This window comes from Blennius ocellaris (assembly GCF_963422515.1).
Source record: "Blennius ocellaris genome assembly, chromosome: 6".
NCBI classification, from domain to species: domain Eukaryota; kingdom Metazoa; phylum Chordata; class Actinopteri; order Blenniiformes; family Blenniidae; genus Blennius; species Blennius ocellaris.
In genome coordinates this window covers 18,892,050-18,917,834 of record NC_137655.1, presented here as the reverse complement: position 1 = coordinate 18,917,834, position 25,785 = coordinate 18,892,050, and the positions used below count along the sequence as shown (strand labels likewise).

General features: G+C 39.9%; 1 protein-coding gene across 1 annotated transcript; it reads right to left on the bottom strand.

The window, feature by feature from the left end:
* Positions 1-394: 394 nt before the first annotated feature.
* Positions 395-22,447, bottom strand: rnf17 (ring finger protein 17; the record flags this gene model as incomplete). The annotated part of the gene is made up of 36 exons (XM_080498209.1): positions 395-490; positions 1,415-1,601; positions 2,088-2,223; positions 2,504-2,627; positions 2,930-3,037; positions 3,701-3,757; positions 3,845-3,967; positions 4,090-4,170; positions 4,549-4,668; positions 4,974-5,137; positions 5,779-5,890; positions 6,191-6,293; positions 6,379-6,500; positions 6,678-6,768; positions 6,968-7,080; positions 7,688-7,835; positions 8,141-8,386; positions 8,567-8,675; positions 8,758-8,872; positions 9,070-9,185; positions 10,205-10,367; positions 10,532-10,661; positions 10,772-10,959; positions 12,411-12,552; positions 14,291-14,462; positions 15,010-15,168; positions 15,745-15,834; positions 15,942-16,231; positions 16,433-16,507; positions 16,595-16,671; positions 16,963-17,128; positions 18,630-18,733; positions 20,492-20,570; positions 20,677-20,774; positions 21,142-21,254; positions 22,381-22,447. The coding sequence occupies 36 exons, from the start codon at positions 22,445-22,447 to the stop codon at positions 395-397; spliced, it is 4,584 nt and encodes a 1,527-aa protein (XP_080354335.1).
* Between the last annotated feature and the right edge of the window lie 3,338 nt (positions 22,448-25,785).

Below are 25,785 nucleotides of genomic sequence, written 5' to 3'. Positions count from 1 at the left end.
CTAAAGTAAAGCAAAGCTTTGCCGACTTTCTCTACCATGCGAAAACTAAGAATAGCAGCCCAACACTGAATGAAACCAAGACGTCAGCAAGCGAACCTGCAGGAAGACGAGACGAGATTTATTACTAACCGCAACAAACAATATAAGCATTCAGTGCTTTACATTAGTTTAAACTCCTTATACAGTTTGACCACCAACATTAAAGCTCGTTCTTTTTAGAGATGTGTATGTATGTATGTAGAGCACAGACGAGCCATTTTGACACGTTCATAAGGATTGTTTCCAGGTCTCAGGAGACACAAACTCAACACTCAACTAAATAATCAGTTTTCCACAAAACTTAGAAAAAACTTTTCTATCGGCAGGTTTGAAAAGAACACATCCGCTTCCTGCTTCAGTCAAACTCCGCCAGTCCGCTGCTCACGAGAGGAAGATAGACCAGCTCTCTGTCCTCGTTGTACAGCTCAACTGTGAGCTGTGGCTCTCGGGCCTGAACACACAGAAGGAAAGACGTCACCGTAAAAGTCTGTCTAATCAACGATTGTTTGACTTTATTCTCCACATGGCAATTTCAGATATAAACTTTTGCAGAAAGTTGTTACTTCATAGAACCCCTTTCTTTCTACAAGTATAATTTCCCTCTGCATATAAATATGTTGCAGTAATACTATTTGCTCATTTGAATTGAGACCATTTTTGATTTAATGTTGGATGTCGCAGTAAATACTTATTTCACATAATGCCAGTTCTTTGAACCACAAACATTCAACATGCAAAACATATCGGAAATATACATCTTATGTCATCAAACTGGCATTTCAAGAAATATAAAACAAGGTGTGATAGCTTTGACCCTGGCACTTCAATCCAAACTGTCAACCCAAAATATATATATATATTTTTTTTTTACCCTGTACTATCTTTACAAACATTTATGGATGTGGACATTGGAGGAATAAATAATTTCAATTCCCCCCAAAAATTAAGATGAAGAGTCAAAATTGGTCCAAATAGACCAAGTATCAATAATGACAGGTAATACACATTTTCACATTGATGCTGACAGAACTCTGCAGACACAAGCAGTGCAAGGAGAAGCCCGATCAGCAAGCAAATTGTATAAAAGAGACAAACCTGCAGTAAATTAACAAATTAACATTACCAAACGGACAGCTGTAAATAACTGGCTTTATTTTTAGATTTTTCTTTCTATTTCCAAGTTGCTGCTTTAAAAAACGTTTTATCTGCTCGTGTGAGAAATGAGCAATGCTGGTGTAAGACCATTTTATTTATATTGCAGTGCCTTTGGAATAAAAATGCACAATACACTCTTTCATGATTGAATTTTGTATATAACAGTGTAAACATTTATTTTATAGACGCTCAAACGGCTAACCCAGCAATTTTGCCTTACCACAATAGTGGCTGTGATGTTCTCGTGCAGCAGTTCCATCATCGCCATGGTAGCCTTCACGCTCCACTCCGGGCTGTACGGCAGCACGTCGTACTCCCTGTTGACGCTTGACGCTTTGAAGCCGGCGACTTTCACCTTCAGCGCCCGGGAGGGAAACTTCAGCAGCTCCGCAGGAACCCGACGCAGTCTGGCAGCAGAAGCACAGAGCACGGCGGTGTTGCATTCACACACACCAAGAGCCACATGTGAAACGACACAATGCTGCTTTGTCATGTGGATCCGAACAGCACCACTGGAAGCAGTGTTGAGATCTGAAGCAAATAAATGGCAACAGACCACCGCCCCCCCCCGCAGCTGCCTTTGATTGTGCCTCCTTGTCAATATTGGCTTCAGAACTCCCGCCTGCCTTCGTATTAATCGTTCGTATAGTCCTCTTCTTGGTGTTTGGTTGATACATTGATCTTAACGTTTACACTGTTTAACACGCGTCTGTTTTTGTGTGTGCTCAGAGCATGGATGTGCCTTTCGTCAACCACTTGGGTCTAGAAATATAAAATCAGACGACCTAATCTCTGACTAATGTGAGCATGGTTAACCTTCAATAGAATCACTGCTTAGTCTTGTGTGAATACTGTCTCCACCACTGTTCCTTTGTGATGATTAATGTTCATACTTGCTGATAGACAAGGTGTCGTAAGAGCCGAAATCGACATGTTGGACCAGGATTTTGACGGGCTCCACGCTGGCGATGTTGATCAACTTGGCCCGGTAATACTTCCCATCGCTGTACTCTGCCAGACACGGACCTTCTGGAAGTCAAAGACAATGCGTGTCAGGTGAGGGTATCAGTATCCCCGTGTGCTCTGCACAGAAAAGTCCACAGCTTCTTAAGTTTGGAGAAAATCTGAATTTCTCAATAATATGTCGCGTCTGTGACTTTGATATGCAAGGCTGCTGGAGCATTCATTAAAAACAAAATATCCACCACGTGTCCACTACCTCATGAAAGCCAGATTTCTGGCTCCAACCTGAGCACTATAATCGAAAACATTTATTGTAAAAGGGTCATCAAATAACGTGATATATTACCGAAAGGGAAGTCGGTGAGAAAAGGATGGCTGTTGATCTTTGCATTAATTCTGGTCAAAGCTTCATCCAGAGTCTCCCCATCAATGACCACATCGATTGATTCCTCCACAGGCCAAACAAACAGCTGCATCATAAAGAACAATCTGACTTACTGTTTTTTTCAACATGGGCAGAGATTGAAATGCTCTTCACTAAAATCAGCAGTAAAAAAAATATTTAAATTTAAAAAGCGAATCGACACAACTTCATCAAAATGCATTTCTTCACTTCATAGCAATGTCAAAATTAAGTTACTTTCTAAAACAAGGTGCCTCTGTAATTCTTTTCATTGCTAAATGATAATTTCCTGTGATAGGCGCCGATATGTTTCCTCTAATCTACTTACTGCCGTGTCTATTTTCAGATAGATGTTATCTCTTGACATACCTCATTTGGAGTGTGAAGATGCTTGACTCTGATTTCAATGTTGTTTTCGTCTGGCAGATTTATGTCAATAAATTTTCTCAGCATCGGCTCCTCCGGTTCCAGCAGACCCTGGAAACACACACAGTATGTGAGCTTAGCAGCTGAACTCATGTATGTAAATATATGTTTATATGCCTCCAACATGAGTGAAAAGTGACATGTTATGTATGCTTTTGGCTATGAGGGGTGAAGGACTGTTTCCCTTGTGCTGTTAAAAATTATGTTGTAATCGACGCCTATTCAATCTCCCCTGATCCAATGACGAGATCTTATTTATTTTACTAGGAGGGCAGTTTGTGGTGCAACCAAGATTGAAACATATATACAAGAAAACATAATTCACACAAGACAGTCCTCTATAGTTGTTGACCAATGGTAGTTGGAATAACAATGTTTAGGTCCCCATCATAGATTTGACCCCATGCAGGCTGGGAGCTACCTGCACAAAACATCCTCTCTTTATCCTTATACCTACATTTTGCAACTTTAATGCTTCACTTGTTTTTGTAGTCGTCAGTGTTGGAGCATGTCTGGAAATATAATCCCAAGCTGATGTTTCATTGATTTATTATGCTTTTGACTGACAGGCATCACAGGCGTCTGGGACAACATACAAACTTTATATCTTGGTGTGTTGATGTCCTTAATTGTCAATTAGTGATCAATGTTGGTTTATAATTTTAAGAGACGGCATCCAATATCTTAATTTAAGCTCCACTGCAGTAACAGTACCTCAGTGTTGATATCCCAGTCATGCGGCACAGGAGCCGGAGGCATTGCAGAGAGTCCCTTTCAGGAAAACACACACACTGGAGTGAATTAGGGCAAAATTATTTCATATCAAAGAGACAGAATAAAGGTCAAACCGATGCAGACCTTTTGTGCTGACACAGTGTCGTCTATACGAGCGTGTTCATGCTGACAGAGAATCTTGTTGAGGCTCAAACCATCAATAAAGATCTCAACTGTGAGCGGTCCTTTTGGATCAGCTGGAAGTTCCTGTTGAAAGAAAGAAAGAAACACATGAGGGATCAGATCTGACTTAAATAGTTTGGGACAAATGATGAATGACAAATTAATATAGATGTGATGCCATCATGAGGTACTCGGTATAAATTTACCACAACGTGCACGTCAACAGAGCGGTTGACCAAAATTTCCTTCAGCAAGGCCAAAGCATCCTGCTGCCATTTACCACCAACCTGAACAGAATGGGTGAAGAGACGAGCAAAGTTGACCAGAGCATGGATTGAGATTCATCCATTTTGTCAAACAGAAGTTTGGTGCCACTTTAACTTAATAGATTTCACTTTCTATTAAAAATACTTTCAAGCTGAAAGTTTTCATCCAAAAATGTATGTTATTAGTTAAATTGCATGCAGGTTAAGTCAATTGGTAACTAAAATATAGGTTAGAGACCGTGTTAGCTATAGTGTCTGTCGTGCACTGAGACAATCACTGCTCTGCTGGTTGAAAGGCCAAAGTTGCAACCCTGTCTGGAGCAGCAGGTTTATACATGATGCGCGGTGAGATGATTAAAGGAATATAAATCGGAAAAGAATATATTTATATATACTTACAGGGTTGATGCCGAGCAGCTCACAGGGCAAGCAGAGCTGAGGAACATCCTCACATAGCAGCACAGGGTACAGATGGACTACTGGGATGTTCTCCACCAAGCCATAATCCACATATTGTACCTGGTAACACAAACACATCACTGTATGAGCCTAAACAAGCTTTTAATGTACTTCATTAATGTGCAGTTTTGCACATATTGTGCCCAGAGCATTTTGTTTAATGCAAAAATAAATACAATTGCATACATAGTAATGTTTACAGCAAAGTAAGAAACCGCTCAGCAAAACAACTGTGTCTTGAGAAACTCATCAGTGACGTCAGTAAAAGAACTACTCAGCCTCCACTTTGGTTCTTTTCATTTTTGATTCTCCTCATTTCTCAGCACAACGCTCAAGGACAGAATCTTTGCGTGTGTCTTCCTTACCGTGACGTTTCCTCCCAGCACCTCCAGCAGCTGCCCGCGATACCACAACATGTCTGGTCCGATGACGGCACAGCCCAGAACCGACTTCCAGGTGTAATCCTTCTGTCTCGGCAAAGTCTTCAAGCTCTGCTGAATCCTCTCCCCAAGTTGCTGAAGCTGAACCTCTGACAGACACAAAACCCTAACTGCTGTAGGCGACTCAACAATTTTGGGATACTTATCTCACATCGATGTAACAAATTTTGTTACATCAAAGTTGTTCATACAAAGTTTGTATCATCGTGTCTAATAATTAATTGAAGAATCGCCCAGATGTGTGAGGTCTTTTGACCTTTATGTGAGCATGTCATTGTTTATGTATGTTCTGATTTGCACAATCTACCATACATGGATTTGTCCATACTCCAAAAAATAACTGGAGCAGTATTATTGGCAAATACCAAATTTGTATGTTCCATATGAGGGAAAAGGAACAAAATGCAGTGAAACAATCATGTACATGCACTTCAATATATGTGATGAACAATACCTTTGAAAATCACTGTTGCTTTCATGATCTGACATCAACAGTTTTTCAACATTTCTCCTAATCATTTGGCACTATAATCTAGTCCATCTCCTATCGTTATTGTAGTGTTGCAGCCTGTGGTTTTATGTACCTCGCTCTTGACTGCCGATGGACTCAAGATGAAAATGGACAATTCTAATCTTGCAATATTGACATGTGTCTGTTCAATAACATGCACCGTCTTTTTCATACACAGAAATTGACATTATAAAATGTGACTGATATGTGTTTGTATACCTGCACACCGTGTTCTGACATAAATCACACCATCATCTCCGATGGCAGACACACTCATCTGGAGGAGGCCGAGACATGGTAGCTCTGGGGGATGGTACGACGAGGTCTCGATCTGTACACAGACACAAAACATTAGCCTCACCAAAGCCTCAGACAAGAGCCCCTTTGATATTATAACACACTTTGGGGAATTGAGAGGAAGCCTACGACACTGACCAATGTGTTCATTTGTAAGGAGTGTGCTGTTGTATGACTCAATGTCCACCTGTGTTCCACAGTATTCTGGGAGGGCCCCTTGGGAGGAACAAAAAAAAAAAAAAAGCCTTGAGTGTTTTTTGTGTGTGAGCAGATTCATCTTTAAGGCAGACATCATGAATCGAAAGCGTGGTGTTGCACAAATGAGAGCAGAGACATTAGAAGCAGGTGTAGGACAATCCTTCTCCTCCGTGTCATTTTGCGTCTCGCTCCCCGGTGAACAAGTGTCTGTCTTTTGGTCTTGTTGAGTGACAGCATCACTGCACAGGGAAAGAAGCACATGTCTGACACACACCTGCTTACAATTCAAATAACAGCAAAACATACACTCATGTATGAACCAACCTTGGTTTTCTTTTCTTGAGGGCGAGGCCTTCCTTGGTCAGAAAGTCAGAGATATTTATAAACCGTCCCTGTCCATTACAGCCGAACAAGATGACGGGTATCGGACGCTCATCTGTCAGCTCCTAAAGAGAGAAAGACGAGAGAGAAGATGCTTTAAATAAAAAGGCATTGCACGACAAGAGGTGCATAAGTGGAATTGAAAAATGGCAATAAGAGACATTTCTGTATAACATAGATGAATATTGTGGCACCAAAACAAATAATTGAAAATGGAACAAGGCGAGAAAAAGAAAAATGACCTTGATGGTCAAAGTGAGAGAAACCCTGGTCACATAGTGGGAGAATAAGTCACGGGCTGTATCTGTCCAGGTACTGCGACCCCCTGCTGGCCTAGAAGAGAGAAAGCAGAGTGAGGAACAAGTCAATGTGAGGTCAAATCAACCAGTCCACCTGAAAAAGATCAAAATTGTACAGAAGCTCTCTGGCTGTTTAAATTAAAACACCAGGCAATGAATCACAAACCACTGATGGATGCGATGCTTGCTGTAATGCGATTACTTGTTTGCAGTATATGCAGTGTTCACATCACCTTATGTCATAGAGGGTGCACTCCAGTGCCACAGAGCCAATGAGGGAGGATGGCAGCGGCCGCAGGTCACTGATGTGGACTTTCACTGTGCCACCATGGTCACACCGTCTCACCTATTACCAGCCCGAAGAAAGACGGCCAACAATCATGGAAACAAAACCCAAACCCAAATACAATGCCGTTCCAATCACACATCACGACTATGTTACGTCTTTACAAGTTCTTGAGTGTGTGAAACTACATGCAAACCGACTGCAGCCACTTGGAATTACTGAGACGCTTTTCAGTCTCTCGCCAATAAAGGAAGTATATGAAGAGCTACAGCACTGTGCAGAAAATTAAGACTGTTATGAAAGAAATCCTGCAAAGCAGTGCATTGAAAAGCAGAACTATTTTCTTTTTCAACTGTCAAAATGCAAAGTGAATGAACAGGAGGAACATTAGTCTGACCATCCTGTCCCATTTTCAAAAGCATTTTTTTTTTGTCACTTTGTGAGTGTAATCTGCAAGGAAGCTTTTCCATGGAATGAACTATAGACATTCCGAAAGTTTGACGAATTTATGGATGAGTGACAATTTCACTCCACACAAAACAAATAAGTTTCACACAGTGCTATTCATTAGCAACAACTTGCTCACAGACCAAACCACACACTGTCTGGATAAGCATATAACAGAAGGGAATATATTTGTGGAGCTTTTAAAGATCAACTAACAAACCTCTGCAGTGTTGCTTGATGTGACATCATTGCATATTTGCCCTCTCTCCCAAACTCCCTTGACGTGCGCGGCACAAAACATTCCCATATTCCAGGTCACATCTGGAGGTCCGGACAGCGCACACGCCTGCTCCATCTGCTCACGTATCCTAAAAAGCAGAGCAATGTCACTTTTGTTACAAAAAAGTCAAAACAATTTTCAGCTTTGAAAGCCAAACAAAGCATAGTTTGCATGTAAAAAAAACAACAACAAAAAAGGGATTTATATGACCTATCAATAGCTTGAAAAGCTGGAGATGAGAAAAACTTGTTCCAAGATTAATGCAAGCATGTTGAATAAGTCACATGCTTTAAAAGAAATTATGAGAGAACTCTAATAGAAACATTAAACACTCAGTCTGAGGTGACATTGCAATGGCTTCTTTTGTTACGGCTTTATTTTTTAACGACTCACCTTTGCAGCTGAGAGTCATTCTGCATGAACTGGACATAGAAGCTACTTGGTGAGTTGATATGAGTTACTCTGACTTCAAGGTCTTTTGGCTGCGTAGGCATCTTCAATTGAGGATCAAACTCTTGCTGCTGCCCAGAGGTTTTTGGGTTTGAGACATCAATGTCTCTCACAGTTGAACCCAACTCAAGTGGAGTGTCCCATATGTCCACATCCTTGGACAGGGGCTCTATCTTGTGAGAATTCAAACTGGAAGGAGAGTAAAGAAAGAGATTAAGTGAAAATGTCTAGAAAAGAGGGTTGAAGTTGAAGATAAATATTAGAAAGGAAAGTGAGGGGAGTGAAAGTTTGGCATTTAGTTTTTCATGATATCATTTTCATAAACTGTTAAAAAGTAAGTTGTGTAAAGACTTTTCAAAGATGCCGAACCTCTCTTTGAAGCAGGCCAGCTTGTCATTGACCAGGCAGACGGCAAGCGGTTCATCAAGGCCACCCACTAACAGTTTGACTGGCAGAGGCTCTCCTTCTGGGGCTTTCGCTGCAGTACACAACATAGAAAGTGTGAATTTAGTGTCTGCTGTATTAAAACGAGAGGGCATGCTGCCTGCTTTACACAATACCTGTTGCTACAACATTGACCATCTTCTGGTGTGCAAGAAGGATGAATTTGTTAGTGCAGGCCTCGCTCCAGGTGGTTCCCTGCACAGGGACATCTGACAGACTGCAGTGGATTGCCTGGCAGAGGGACAGAAGTTATATTGACAAGACCCTTCATTCAAAATCAAAGATGATCAATAATGTGAACATTATTGTTGCCAATGAAATATTGAAATGCAAAAATGATTTCCCCTTTGCCAACAGGTTTCGTCATTTTACATTATAGGCACATGTATATGAAGCAACATTTTTTAAGTCCGAAAAATAGTTCTCACCATTGACGGAAGAGCAAAAAACTGAGCTTTGGTCTTCCTCAGGTCACTAACTGACACGATCGCCTTATTGCCAAAATCCACAAGGCTCACCTCCACTTTCCTTCCACCAGGGTGACCTACACACACAAACACACATTTTTCCATGTCGATTGACATTATTTATCAGGTTTGTTTTGTTCTGTCCCACTTTTCCATATTCACATTGTGAGAAACAAGTTAAGAACAACTGGGACACCAGTGGCAAAAACTATCATCAAAATGTGGTGTGCGGATTTTTATTCCCCATGAAGGATTATACTTATACCTGTTCATTTTTATTCAATAAACAAGTGGAGGAGTCAATGACAGAGCGTGCAGTCATAGTTCACTGGCTTCATTTACTTTGGACAATTTCATTGACTCATATTTACTGAAATAACAAACCAGGCAGCTTTATTGATTTATAAAAGAGGAAAGAATAAATTAAGTGTATTGACTGTTCAATTAACAATTTTATAGGAGGTTTGAAGAGTGAAGGCGTGACAGCAACCCAACTCAAAAAAATTGCAGGAGCGTCAAGAAACAACTGTGAATGAATCCAATTGCACCCTCACACTCTCACCATAATTGTCATCGCTATGGTAAAATGTTAATAGTGGTGGTGAGCACTAATCAAATCTGGGTCACCTAATAAAATCATATCAGGATTATATGCCACTATGCAGCAGTGTAAGAGGGAGAGTGTGTGTAAGAAAAGTGGGAAAGAGATGGGAGGTTTAACATTTCAGAAGAGAACTGGGAAACAAATATGTCAGATACCATGAACCACTACTGGATCAAATGTGTAGCATGAATTTTGCTGCAAAAACGTGTTTTTTTTCCTCACACAAGCTCAGAGAAAGTATCGGAGAACTGTTGATGCATGTTGGAGATGTGGGAACGACGGAGTGAATCGGTTTCATGTCTGTTGGGAATGCCATGCTATGTGTGAACACTGGCTTGAAATTCACATATTCAGAACGTGTTTTTATCTGGGTTTCTGTTATCATTTGAAGCGATCTATATGGATAATATTGCACTGGACAACCTAAACCACGTACATTTTCCACCTATTTAAACTTGTAAGAACCAAAATAATGGTGAGATAAATGGTCACCTATAATGTGGACTCTATACCACTTCCCATCATCCAAGCAAGACACGCAGGCCTGTCCAATCACAGGACAGTAGATGTTGAGCTCATCTTCTCCCGAAATTGCTGCAGCATTGTAACAGTCCTGAAGTTTGGTCCAGAGCAGCGACGACTCCATGCCATCAACCTGGTGGAAGAGATTGAACAATCTGAAATTAAAGATAAAATTCCATTTAAATATTAAATATTACTTTTCAGAGGTTCTTAAATCATAAATTATTGAAACTGCTCCAGTTTTACTTTAGAAAATGTAATTTAAGGCTTATTTGAACTTGTGTATGTGTTAAATACTAGCTGGACGTAGAAGTCGGAAGGGCTGTTAATATGGGACACCACAGCACTGAGCACTGTGTTAATCTTGGGATGGACAGGTGGGTAGTACACCAGGGGCATCATTCCAAGTGTCACTGGAGAAAAGAACCTATGAGACATTTTGGAGAGATGCAGTGTAGTTAAGCCCACTTCAAGACAGCTTATTCATTGAGTTGCGTCCTCATTTTCTTTTTGCCTCCTGTGGACTTGCATGCATACCTGGCTACTTCGATGAAAACAAGGTACTCTGTGATAGAGAAGGGGACGTCGCTGGATTGATCCATCGGAGCTTTCTTCAGATCCACCAGCAAAGAGTCTCTTTCTTTACCCAAAGGATGCATCTCCACTGCCGAGCAGCTCACAATCCTGCAGAATTCATCCTCTGCCTCTTTACTCCAACCTTTTGCCTGCACGTGCACACACACACCATGAACAGTGCTAGATTGTCAGACCACAAGGTGCATCGCTGCAATTCACACTTTCCCATCTATCTCGAGTGCAGAGGATAGATTGATGGATGGATGGGACAATGCATCTACCTAGGAAGTGGAGGTCACCCCGTGCCACAAGTCACACGTGTATTTTGTTGGCTGTGAAATGGTGAAGTTATGCTTCTTTCTTTCAGTCCATTCATAAAGGAAGAACAAAGTTTGCTTTCTGATGTCAGACAGCAGAAGAAAAATGTTGGTTTTCTCAGGACATTTCACACTCCCTATGAGAACTGCACATTTTAAACTGCGTTACATTTTCCTGGAGCTTCCTGTGGCCAACATGACTAAAGTTGACTCCAGTCAACTTTAAACAAATGGGGTGCATACAACATCTAAACTAGTGGTACTGAAACCAAAATGAGGACAGATTCAGCAACTGCGCAGCTTATTTCAGACGTTTTCAGAAATACACTTTGCTTAATTGTTTTGGTAATAAAAGGGAACGTTTGTGTCGGAGCCGCCATGATGTGCCGGCTTTAAATGCAGGAGCAGACAAGTTTGTCCATTCAGGTGCAGCATGCAACTCCGAGCCATGCTACATACTAAATAGTTTCGGGGCTCACACAGTTGCGAGGCTCGATGCTAAACATGATTCAAATATGACTGAAACACTGGAGCGGGGCACTGCTCTGTCCAGTATTACAGTATTACATCCAGTGTTGCGGACTTGCAGCGAATGAAACGGCCACCAAGCATGTGGAGGAAAAAAAACAAAAAAACAAAACACTCAAGAGAAACGCTGCCTTGACAATGGCAGAAAGAGTCGTGTACAAGTTAAAGAGCAGGAGGTAGAAAAACAGATGCTTGAAGCTGAGGAGGAAGGTTTGGTATTAAGACATGCTATAGACGAGCTCGTGGAGAAAAGGCGACAGAGGTTGCACCCGTTTTGGTTTGTGAGCCGGCAGAATGCAGAAGAAAACAAGAAAATTCTGACCAATTACAAAAGAATTTGTGTATCACAGCGGGAAAAAACCCAGACGAGGGTGTCAAGTAGATGCATTTTTTCCCTTAGATGGAGCAGAGTGAAATAATTACATCACTCACAATGATAATGTGTCACAAGTTTTTTCATCTTTTTCCTGGGGGATGAATAGGCCTTTACACGGTAAACTAAATTCTGCAAAAGCATCAATGTTCTTTGTCGTGATCTTCAAAGCTGGAAGTTGTGCAATGACCACGAAACATTTTGGCCTCTAGTACAATTATCACCATAGGTTTGATCTCAAAAACAGAGAAAGGTTGGGGGGAAAAAAGTTTTTCGAATAATTTTTGTTACCCCCCCTCCCAATAACACAATAACTAGTTTTCTTAACTTGGCAATATCTTATTGGAGTATCAAAAATGGTGGATAAAAATCAGGATCTTACCAAGTGGTATGGGACCAGATTCTTCAGGGAACACTTGACAGCCTGATGAGTGAAGCGTCCCAGCTCTGCATTCACAGCTTGATGAACTTTCCTCAGGTGGTTGTTCACAACTGCCAGTGCCGACTCGGCGGGGCCCTCTTTACTGAAAACAGGGTCGGAAGATAAAGCTCCATGATAGATAACCTGTCTGTTAGGCATTGATATTTATATGCACTTAAAGTTACGCTGCCAGAAAAAAAATCTTTAAAATATACTTGCCATAAAAGGCAGCACCAATCAAAATATAAACCAATACACCAAAACAAAACCATTGCCATTCATTTACACAAATTTCCAACACGCTGTTGCCTAAATCAATCACACCTAAATCAATATATTGGCAAACAAACCGGAATTTGTAGCCTTCAAATTGTAGTTTTTGATTTGCTAACTGACATCATCTTCAGAAACCTGCTGCATTTGACAGTCATCCTGAAAAAAAGCCACTCTTAAAGAAAAGAGTATTCAAGCCACAAGAATAGTCTTAAATGTTGTGAAACTGAGAATCAATAGTTTAAGTGCAAATCGAGATCTTGTGAGATTAAGTGTAAAAACAGGATCTCGCTTCAGGATTCTTCTGGCATTTCTGTGATGCTAAGATGTCAAAAAAAACTGGGTATTTTTTATGAAACATAAATGCTGGAAATAAATGTTCAAGTGTAATGGCCAATCTCCTTCAGAAAGGTATTGACAATGTATTTGAGATGTGTATTAACAACTCAAACTGGCTCCTAAATTGTTCATTTTTCTCATGTGGCTCCTCGTAGAGTAACTTTAAACACACAGTACATTTTGTTCATTTAAAATAACATAACAGCGGGAATGAAAGACGATGACCAGCTGTGACGTGTAATTGACTTTGAACATACAATGACTCTGTTCAACTCCACAAAAAAGCCAGTTTGAATTGAAAAGTAGCGTTAAAAAAAAAAAAAAAAAAAAAAGAGTTCAATCTAAAGCATACATGCCTAATGGCCATGGTAATGGAGCGATGCGTCAATGTCATCGAACAACTACACTTTATTTAAAGTAGACTGTTTATAGTGGAGGAGTTCAAGTATCTCAGGGTTTTGTTCACGAGTAGGGGGAAGATGGAGCGTGAGATTGACAGGCGGCTCGGTGCGGAGTCTGCAGTTATGCAGTCGCTGTATCGGTCCGTCGTGGTGAAGAAGGGGATGAGCCAAAAGACGAGCTTCTCGATTTACCGGTTGATCTTCGTTCCTACCCTCACCTATGGTCATGAACTTTGGCTCATGACCAAAAACAAAAAACGAGATTCCGGATACAAGCGGCTGAAATGAGATTCCTTGGTAGGGTGGTATAGGTAGGGCGAGGAGCTCAGTCACCAGGGAGGAGCTCGGAGTAGAGCCGCTGCTCCTCCACATCGAGAGATAGCTGAGGCGGCTTGGGCATCTGTTTCAGATCCCCAGGGAGGTGTTCCGGGCATGTCCCTCTGGTGGAGGCCTCGGGGCAGACTTAGGACAAGCTGGAGGGACTATGTCTCTCGGCTGGCTTGGGGTCCCACCGGAAGAGCTGGAGGAAGTGTCTGGGGCGAGGGAAGTCTGGGCATCCCTGCTTAGACTGCTGCCTCTTCGCCCCGGCCCCGGATAAAGCGGTAATGATGGATGGATGGATGTTTAGAATTTCCTTGTCAATGATTATGTTGTAATGTACATCTGCGTCACTATGAGGTCCCCTATCCCTGCACGCAGCTCATCTGGGTTTAAAGCTCAGTGTGTTATTTCGTTACCCATCATCTCTTATTCTATTTCAAACAAGACTTCATCTTCACACTTTAAAAATTGGTAATATATTTGTCCCGTGCCCATTCATGCAAGTACCTCTGTATGGTGATGCTCTTGGTGAGTCCATAGTCAAGAAAGAAGACTTGTAGAGCAGAGAGCTGGGTGGCCACACAGGCACTCACAGCAACAGCACAGTCAGTAGGCGAGATACCGACCACTCTGGCCCGGCCCCAGAGTCCATCCTTCCATTTTGCAAAAATTAGGGAGCCTGGAGATGACAGGTGAAATGTTTCTCTGACCAGTAAACATGCCAAGTATGTAACTACACAAATTTACTGTGCAATGTAGTTTCACTTTTAAAATGGGAACCAAAACTTAAATATAATAACCAAAACTTAAATAACTAAAGCAGCCTCCACAGAGTGGAATAATATAACCTCTTTTAAGACAAATATTTTTTCCTAAGAAGCATATAATGCAAAAACAAAATAAAGTGTTTTGGATTAAGCAAGTTGTTCTACTGTAGATACATAGATGTGTTGATTTTGATTGTGTCTTAAGTAAAGCTCTTAAATAAGCAGAATAAACAAAGCAAACTTATTTGTATCATTGAAATACATGCATGTGAAGGTCAATTATTCTTTCCAGCCTTGTGAGATTCTGCCTGTAGGCCTGCAGGACAGGCGATACATGAGGACAAACTGGGGTTCAAGTCTCTTCCTCCACCATAATATATCCACTAAATGCATATGATGCAACCCCAGTGAATCCAATTTGAATCGACAACACAAACAGTCATGCACAAGCACGCATACCGATCTCCACTGTATCACTTGAAGTGAAGAGGGAACCAGCGCTGAGGCAGATGCGGTTGATCTTCTGGGACAAGGTCTCAATTTCTTTCTTCTCAGCAATATATTGGACATAGAAGTGATTTGGGTTCACAATGTGTGTTACCGCAACCCACTGGGTGACTGGAAGAGAGAACAGGATGATGAGAAATTCTGCAATCTCTACACGGAACAGTGGATAGACAGACACTGATGAAATGAGCCAATAATGTCTTCTTGTATTCAATGAGCAATACAACGACATAAAATTGGTACACATAAAAATTATGCAATTTATAAAGCAAGTCTTGGTTTATTCGTTATATTCCTTACAAGTTTTTACCTGCAAACAAAAGGTGTTGTGTATGAGGCTATTTAGTATAAAAGTGAAAATGTCCAGTCAAATTGATATTTGTGTTATGTAAAAAGATTTGTATTTGTGCATCAACATCCAGACAAGTGTAAATCATTTCTGCATATTCAATTGAAGAAAAATGTGTTGCTCTCCATCCATGAAAAACATTTGCTACGACTTTATGTTTTACTTTATTTCAATGTGGATTGGCAAGCCTAATTTAAGGAAATGAGGTTTGGTGATATTTATTTTTTTACCACTATTACAGTGCTTCATGGTGTCATGAGGGCTGTGTATGTAAATGGTACTGGGAAGAGTGTTGTTACTCTCATAACACTGTGACAGTAATAAGAATCGTCTCATACCATTTCTCGGATTGCAGGGAAACCGTTTCTTTCCCGTCTTGTGAATTCTCCTATTATTGCTGGCCAGCTCAGGGCCAGTTGGAGGCAGAACTGGAAGGAGAAAAAAGCACCATTGAAACCTGAGCTTTCAGTTTGAGAAGTGGCATGAACTAGCTAAAAAAACAAGGCTAATAAAGAAGTAGGACAGTCAAACGCACCCCGCTCTGGTTTGTCATCTATAATTTCCTCAATGATTATGTCTGAATTTTCAGCATCAGAGGCCAAGTTCTGGGGAATGACGCTGTGCTTCTGATGAGGTCGAGGGGTCGGAGAGGTTGCTGGTGACAAGCCACTGGTTTCTCCGAGGGTCTCCTGGTCCCTGCTTTGTGGACTTGGAAGCTCCTTTTCACTGGGTGTGATACAGCTGTCATTAATGTACTCTGCAGACTTCCTGGGAGACTTGTTGTTCAAGTCTTGTTCGCAGCTTTTTGGCAGCGAGTCAGACACGCTTAAAAACAAACAAACAAAAAAGATGTTCATTTTGTATGATGAAAAAAACAACAACAACAAAAATATATTCTTTGTTATGCTTTCTAACAACTATGGGAAACACATGGACTGTTAATTGTTTATCCTAATAGCAAAAACCAATCTAAACACAGACGCTGGATTATAGCAGTCACTGTTAAACGGTAAATCAAGGACTTACTGCTTTGGTTTGTCCAATTGAAACTTCAGAGACAAGGTTAGATTCTGGTTCAGCTCCTCTGACTGGAACATACAGCTGAAACAAACAAAATGTTTGTGATAAAACCCGCTGTGTACGAAAAAGTGCAATTACAAATCTTGGGAATGGAACAGAAAGACAAACCTTCTTCCAGAGTCAGGGGTAATGCATTTCAGTTTAAAGGATTGTTCAACCACGGGAGCTCGCAGTGTTTCGAAAACCTGACCCACGTGAACGCAAGCAGAAAACAAGACAGATTAACTCTCTACTGTGTATTCTGCATCAAGGGAGGCTGCATCTCAAACAATTCAAAGAAAATGAAAATGTTTAATTTCCCATTATTGTATCAAGCAGTGTTATCAAAATGACAAAAAAACTACATCACCAATATACCTACATTTTTCTTAAGATCAGTTTTTGTCATGATCTACATTTTTCACATTCATCTGTGTCCAAGTCAGGATTGATGGCAATCTCAATATGCAAGAGTGCATTTCATCAGGATTTCATACCTTATCCAAGGTGTAGTACTGTGTCAGAGCAGGAGTACTTTGGACTTCTCTAGCCATCCGCATCGCTATTTCCAGGGTCGAAATCCTCTCCTGAACTTGGCTTAGTGCTTGCTTGGCAGTGAAGTGACTCTCCAGGTCTGTCAGCTGACTTATCTGTGCATCCCTCCTGTTGACAAAGACTTATTAAATGCACCAGAACAGAAATTGTGCTTTAAAGCCACAGGCTGGGCAATAAAACAATTTTGGCAGAGAACTGCATTATAAATGACCTCAGCAACAACAGGTGTGGGACATCACACAACAGCAAATAACACAAATGAAGACTTTCGCAGATTTTTTTTTTTAGCTTATGTAGAGGTCCACTTAGTAATGCGTGTGTGAGTTAATTGCTCGACAACAGGATGGAGCAAAGAGTAGAAAACCTTGGGAGTAGGCTAAAACAAGAACTAATGGAAGTGATGCTCATTCTGCCTCAGTTGTATGAAACATGGTCCAACTGTTACAAAGTGCGATGGAGCAGAGTGAGCAGGTGTTTCTGTATGTACATATTTCAGAGTCAAGCGATAACGTCAACGGTTGCTATTGGTCACAGCAGCTGTTATAAACAAAGGAATGAAGTGTAATAGTCATTGCCACCATTTTGTGACTCGTGAATTTATCCATAAGTTGGTAGCGGAATTTTCAAGGTCTTTTTTATCTTTTTTATCGGTCTTTTGCAGTCGCTGCTCCAAGACTGTGGAACAAACTGCCCCCCGACATTCGCGCCATCACTGTTCTCGGCCTTTTTAAATCAAAACTGAAGACTCACCTTTTTAAGCTGGCTTTTAACTCTGCCTAGGGCAGTGTATTTTATTTTACTCTGTATGCTCTGTTTTATGATTTTCTGGATGGCGTCAACAAACTGCAACACCGCCGCACCTCATACAGACAGCACCTGTGTTCTATTTAATTTTTTGTTTTTATGTATTTATTCTTGTATTTACTTCTTAATGTATTGTTTTACCTTGTAAAGCACTTTGGATGTCACCGGGTGATTATAAAAGGGCTATAGAAATAAAGTTGATTGATTGATTTTTTATGGAACGTGCTTAAAAAAAGCCTTTGTTGTGAATATGAAGCTAGAAAGCAGCTTCATACTCTTAAATGATCTACATCACATGTGTCAAACTCAAGGCCCTCAGACCAAAAGTGGCCCGCCACGTTGTTTTATGTGGCCCGCAAGCTCTAGTTTTAAACTAGATCTGCACGATATACTCTAACCTCAACATGCACGATTATATACATCAAGACCCCAACGCACTCGATGTGAGTGGCTGAAGTCAAAAAGTGCATGGAGAGTTTATAGAGCCTTGAAATGCTGGAAGAGAAAATCTCGTATAGTAAAACTCTGTGACGAACCCCAAAAGCAGTTTACACGACATTTGCAGGTGAAAACAGTCAAGTTTGGTGCATTTAGTCTCCATGACAAAAGCAAACCCAGTGTCTGAAAGCAGCACTTTTGAAAACAATTTTTTTTTAAATAGACGAAACATTTGCTACAGTCACCTACCAGAGCCAACATATCAGTGGCTTTAAATCAATACATGTCTTTTCCTTTGATTCAAACACATGGGTATCTTTTTCTTCACATTTTGTCCAACAGAAGAACAAGAGATAAATCTCCATACCACTTTTGTACAGCATGTATGGCTTTGTCTGAGGCTTGTTGGATCTCCCCCTCCAGTCGCGCCGTCTCACTCTTCACCTGCTCCGCCACACCAGTCGCAAGATTCTGCCCCAGCGCAACAAACAAAGAACAGGCAATTATTTTTCTGACGTGTTTTCGATTGAACAATTACAAATCAAATTCACCAAAATGTCTGCAGATTTTTTTTTTTAAACAGTGCAGCTTTTACCTCACTGATGACTTTCAGCTGTGTGAGTTTTTTTGCAGCTTCAGCCAAAGCTACATCCACCACCTTCTCAATGTTCTCCACATGAGACAAGAACATAACAGAAATGCATATATTAAATGTTATTATTATTATTGCTTTTGTAAAATGAAACACTGGTCACCACACCCTGCAGTGTGAATGAATAATGTCATATCCAGGTACAGGCATTGTGAAATCACGACTGATGGTGGACACCATATTGTTAACTAAATGAAGGAGGGCTTAAAGTGTGACTGCTTGTAAATAGTCCACAGTGGCACTTCCATACAGGGGTACATGATGGACCTGAGGCAATTACATGGCTCCCGTTACTGTTGGGAGTTCAGCTCTGTATTCTACTCCAGTAGGAAAATACGAATACATGATTCTCCCTGTGCTTCGTAGTTGGTAGTCATGGAAACATGAGACTCCAGATTTGGCGAGGTGAAGATGTGTGGGTGGGTGACGTTCAGCCTAACATTCTTTGAACCATTAACATTAAATGCAAATTAACTTTTTTATCTTAATCTTTTTTTATTGCAAGTTGGATTGTTTGTATTTCTTCACGCAGAACATAAATAAATCTAAACAAGTTTTGCGTTAAATCTTCCTGCCTTTTATATTTGATTACTACATAAAATGATGAAAACAGATGTTTTGGGGGAAAAACTACTTTCAGGAAGATTAAACTTATTTAGGATAATTTGAAACATTACATATTATTCACATTTAAATGCTCACTGTAAACTTCTAAATTCAAAGCATGTGAACAGGAATATAAGGCAAACAGTTATCTTATTCAGAAGTACAAAACACTGAGGGTCAGATGAAGCAGTGTCAATTGTCAGGTTTACAAAACTCGGTTTGACTGGCAATTTAAATAAAAAAGAACAAATGATGGATTGAAAAGCCCTACTACACATTCAAACCTATGCTTTGATAATCATTAAAAAAATTTATAAATCAGACTCTAGAATGTATTCAACCCAGAAGACTAAACAAATAACTTGGTTGCTCTAATGTGAAAGGCTGCAGATCACACAACGTTCATGCAGTGAGTGAGACCACACATCTACTGCCATCTTCTGGTGAAATAGAAACTAGCTTTTGTGTACGAGTGTAGTTTATACTGTGGTCAATAGGGCTGGTGGGCCGCATATTGATTTTTATGACAGAGGCCGCTACATTAAAAGCAAATATTGCAACAAAGTCATATCTTTTTGAAAAGAAAAAAGCTGATAAAACTGATAAGTGACCAATGTTTGCGGTTTAAAACTGTCTATAAAATACACATCCAAGCGAATCATTTGCACTTTATTTCTCTGTTGTGAGAATCGCAGACTGAGCAGTTGTTGGAACGTTGGCAGGTGAGTTAATAAATTGAAATGTCAAATTATTTTAAGTTACTGCAAGCTCAGTTTAGCACAGAAAGTAATTCACACTATGTAATTCAAGTAGTGTAGAAGATTCTTCTCTTTCTCACTTTCTAAGTTCTGTTTCTACTACAATAGCCTGATGCATCATGCAATAGGGGCAATACGTTATACCGTAGTACTCATAGTGCTCTGTGTGACATGAAGCGTTTCCACTTATAGCCTCTTATTATCCAGATGTACCTGCTCCACATCCACAGCACTGGTGTCACTCTCTGGGGACGTTAGCCATTGCTTTCTTCTTCGACGCTTTGACTTGCAGCTGCAGGAGACAAAACCACTAAAATTGATTTCTTAAGCCTTTTATAGATTCGGATTCGACATGAACACGCTTGTTTTCAGGTTAACATTTATGAAAGGTGTTCTACCTTTTCATCTTGTTCATTTTTGTCGCGTAGATGACGCCTATTATTCTGTCATCTTCATTCAGGCCGTGCACTCCCCTTTCGCCAAGCGTGGACTTCATCTGTTTTAAGCAAAGTTTGCTTTTTTTCAGCCATTAAACTGAAGCAGTCACTTTTTCCACACTTGCTCGTTGAAAATAAATTGTTACCAAGTTAGTCATTTCTGTCTGATGTACTGTATTGGTCCTATTATAATATAAGACAAGGTTTTGGTTTTTTTAATCAGAGAATTGATCTGAAAACGTGAGATTGTCTTAATTTTAATATCTCAAAAAAAGTGCTATTTTCTTGTCTTTTAAATGTCAAACATAATCTGATACAGTTTGTGTTCCACAAAGTATCCCAAAGATCCAGATAATGGTAATATGCACCCAAAAAAATAAAGCCATCGAATTGAAGAAACTCAATGTAAAAGTTTGTTTCCTTTACCGCACACTCGGGACATTGTATCACGCCGTCACATTCAATGGACTGCAGGCAAACTGTGCAGTAGGTGTGGGCACAGACAAGAACCCGAGGAAGATTTCCATCGACCCCATCCTCTGAAAGAGAAGACATTTATCAGGATATCATATGCAACAGTGATTCCTAAACTTTATACAGTGCGTGCCACCTGACACAATGCGGCACAGTCCAAGTACCACCACTATGGCAGTGGATAAGTCAAAAAGGGGATGTGTACATTGCTGATATGAAGATTATTTAATGATCATTTATAATCCTATTATGATAAATGCAGCAAGTGAGAATGTTATGTATAACAGCTGGATTTGTTTCAAGTTTTAGAAGATGTTTTCACTTGAAAGGCTAAATGACAGGCCTGAAAGCTCAGGGTTCAATCTGCACTAAGTGTTGAAATTAAAGCTGTCAACAGTCAAATGAAATTATTGAGGTCTACTGACACGATGCACAACATTCTTCAGGGACACGCTGCTTCAAAACGTCAGTGAACTCTCATTAGTAGATCTAAAATTTATTTGAACAGATATGGGTCGAATTTGACCTTGGAGACTGTTAATATAATTCCAAAAATTTTAAATTTAAGTGTACTGGGAAAACCTTTGCATCAGTGAATCCATATGTATGTGTTTGAAGGTGTAGCAATCATCTCAATGGATCAGAAGTGTTTGAAATAGATCAGAAGTGTTTGAAGCACTAAAACCAAACTGCCACCAAACAATGTCACATTTCAAGTCGCCTAATTGACCCTTTTTGGCTACAGCACAGGCATAATTTCCCTCCGGAATTAATAGTGTTTCTGATAAACTAATACAATATAATCAGCATTAGTTGCACTTTTGTCCTAATTTAAGACCACATTTGTATGTTAATTGACATGTTGTTTTTTTTTTTTTTTTTTTTTAGATATTTCCTGTAATAAAGACAAATTAAACATGTGCCGTCTTTCCAGACCAGTTTAACATTATCTAATCTTACCACCAGATGCAGGCTAAAATAAAATCGCAATCAATCGGAAAATATGTGACGGATGATTCATTCTAGATGATAGATCAAGATTTAATGACAATCTGAGAATAATCAAGCGCCATCTGGAGACACGTGCTCGTAGTTCGCTAGCGTAGCGAGCTGCTAGCTCGTAGCTACACGTCTTTAAACTGGCTAAAACGGGTCGTTCAAATGTCAAAAGTAAAGTCATGAATGTCTTACCAGTCAGCGTACAGGCGTTTCCACATAGCTTGCAAATTGCAGCGCTGGGGAAGTCGTCTATTTCCATTATTAGCTATATTACTATTCTGATAAATTCTTGAGGATCTTCTCCAGAGACGCGAGCGAGGCAGCGGTCATACGCGTCACGGGCGTCACGTGACCATGTGGGAACTCGCACTGACCATAAAGTTTCAGAACTCAAGTAAGTACACGTTTAGATAAAAGTAATAAATAAAAACTATTGTTTTCAAGCACCTACTAGATGTTTGAATTATTTAACACAATAATGAAGAGAACCCTGGGGGCTATAGTGATAATCCTTTATTTTGCAGGACAATCTGTTAATCTAACACAGATGAGTCCAAACACAAGGTCTGTGGTCCAAATCCAGCCAGTGACATTATTTTTGCACAAGGTGAGAATAAAAAAAAATAAAAAAAACTAAACTAAATGGAGGTGTGAAAAATGCTGCCAAACTGGAAGCATTCTACTGGGAAAATGGGAGGTTTCAGGAAGTTCAAGACATTTTTTGTTGTTGTTGTTGTTTTTAAAAGATTGTCATGTGTCATTGTCATGTGAAATTCGCAAGATGGGAAATGGGAATTTCCCTGACAGTGTGGTAATATTTTGGTTGCCTGTCTTTCTTCACAGACCAGTCTGTGACTGTGAGCTGACTGTGTATGTTATTGCCCTGTGATGCCCCAGCGACCTGTCCATAGGCCTGTGATTTTCTATTATAACTATTAACAAACTGCTTGCCTTAATAAAAAACCCAAAAAACAAGCAAATACAAATCTTTAAGCAAGAAAATATGAAATCAACACATTTAATTAAAAAAAGAAGAAAAAAACATTTACCGTCATCCTCAGTCATCGCCACCTCGCCAAATATGACTGCATTATGGGGTGAAGGAGGATGGCTGTAGATTGCCTTCTTATATGTAAAGCTGTTTGTGGTTGTGTTTTTCTTGTATAAAATGTACTACATACAGAAATGACAAACCAAATTCAATTAGCGCTAAAACAAACAAACAAACAAACGATCCAGGAGAAGATAGACTGGCAGCCAGGACACTCTGTAGGCAAACGTTAGTGTCAATCTACTGAGCATGTGCAGAAGAGCTCTTCACTAGTGACTTCTTTCTTTGTTTGGTGAGATATAGTTTGATTATTATGAACTGTTTATTTGATTTTGTGCATGTTTGAAATAAACAACTCAATTTATAAAAGATCAAACTCTACAATGCTGGAGTATAGACCAATGATTTTTCACATCCCAATAATAAACTGTTCAAGTCACGAGCTCTGCTGCATTTTTCTCATATCAAAAATATTGCATGGAAGATACTATTACTGATTGTTGTTAAGCCCCAGCCTAGGAGCTACTGGAGCACAACACAAAATTGTGACACGCACATAGAAATACAACCACAGTCGTAACAATTGTATATTATACGATCATTTGTGGCCATAAATGATTGTCAGGTTTAGGCTATAGACATTTATTAAATCTGCAAGAAAGAAAAAGACAACAAGAATGAGCTTTGGTTACTCGCATTACTCCTACCCACTCTGGCTCCAGACCATTTCTCCTGCGTTTTTATTTCATTTAACAAAGGGGAGGGTTCACAGGATATACGTACATCATAGAAACAAACATTTTGTATGCTTAGCAGTTTATCAACCATAAGTACAATCTCAGGACATCCCGCGCGCATGGGACGCCGAGACGGCAGCTGTGTGGAAGATGCGGCTTTCCCTGTTTATCAGTCTCGGTCAGGGTTCCCTTATCAAGCTCAGAACATATGATTAGTCAAAGTTAAACAACAGCGCCTGAGTGACGCTGTTAAATAAAGACAGAAGAAATAAGACTGAGATTAAGCATGAATATGATAACTATATATAAAAACATTCTAACAATGATCCTATATTATACATTCAGAAATAATATAATATATAATCGTTTATTGGCATAAATACTCAGGCTACACATGCTGTATAGATAAATAGGCACTGTGCTACATTCAAGAAAGGAGCTTTTAATGTTGCGTTGTTGACTAATTAACGCATTCTGAATTTTCCACGAGCATTTCGGCATTTCATTCTGTCCCATTTTATTTGGAATTGTCACATTTTATTTAGAATGAGCACTTCTTGTTTGACAGAGGAGTGTGTGCGTCTGAGTGCCCTTCAAGGGCATGTAGTACACATGCCAGGCCTTCGAGGCGCTGTGACTCACCAAACACACCAAACACACCAAAAATGCAAAAGAAGACAGAGCACATAGATCTTTAGAAATATTAGAAATAATTCAGCAAATAAACCTCGTTCAAATCTAGTTCTATAGGTCTATGTCTGCGCTCTTCTTGCTGTTAGCATCCATTAGCTTCTGTAGCTCCATCGGAGCTATTAATAATGATGTAAGTTAAAGTAATACATTGAAATGTTGTTATACTTGATTGATAAAATTATGGAGAAACCATTTACAACTAATTACTGCACCTATCGGTTTGAAAACAAAAAGTTATCTTTCTTAGCCATGGCTCTGCAGGTCTTCATGCTAATATACGTAGATCCAAAAAGTCCAGCTGTTACGTAAACTGCGTGATCATTTGCGTGATGAGCTGCGTCGTTGTCATGGTAACGGGACGACGCGGGGTAGAAAAGGCCAGCGCGTCTTCACATCACATCACTGTGGAGGAGAAATCCGGAGGACCAGTGAACCCGAGACTGAGGAGATGATGGACTTCAGCCGAGCGCCGGAGGAGGAGGAGCACCTGCTGGGAGGAGACGCTGCTGGTATGGTGTTCCACTTTTTCTTTACTTTTCCACTTTCACTCGACATCTCACGGACTAGTAGAACACTGATGACTTGACTTTGCGCTCAGACACTTAGCATCATGTGTCAAAGTGTTGGATTTGATTGAATCACACTTAATCCAGCTTATTTTTGTGTCAAAAAGAATCCGAATCCGAATCCGAATTTCTTTATTGTCATTGTAACAACAAAAAACATCAACAACATCAACAATGTTTTGTGCACCGGGGTGTGTTAGTGCTGTGTGTGGAGTCAGTTCATGTGTTCAGAATTGCTTCCCAGTTTGTAGAAAATGGATTTTAAATCATTTATACATTTTAACGTGTTTGATGTATGTTAACATGCAGGACAATGTTTTAACTTCCACAAAACTGTCAATAAATGTTTTGCAACATTGTACAATCACTGTGATCAGTTTTTATGCATAATGCACTTAAATAAATGTTAAACTGGGTGAAAGTGTTGTTGAAACTGCACATACTTTTCTTAAAAGCTCTTAGGTTGTTCATAATATATTTAGTAAAAGAACAATTCATTGCATATAAAGATTTTTATAATTTACTTCTTCTTTGCACTAATACAAAGAAA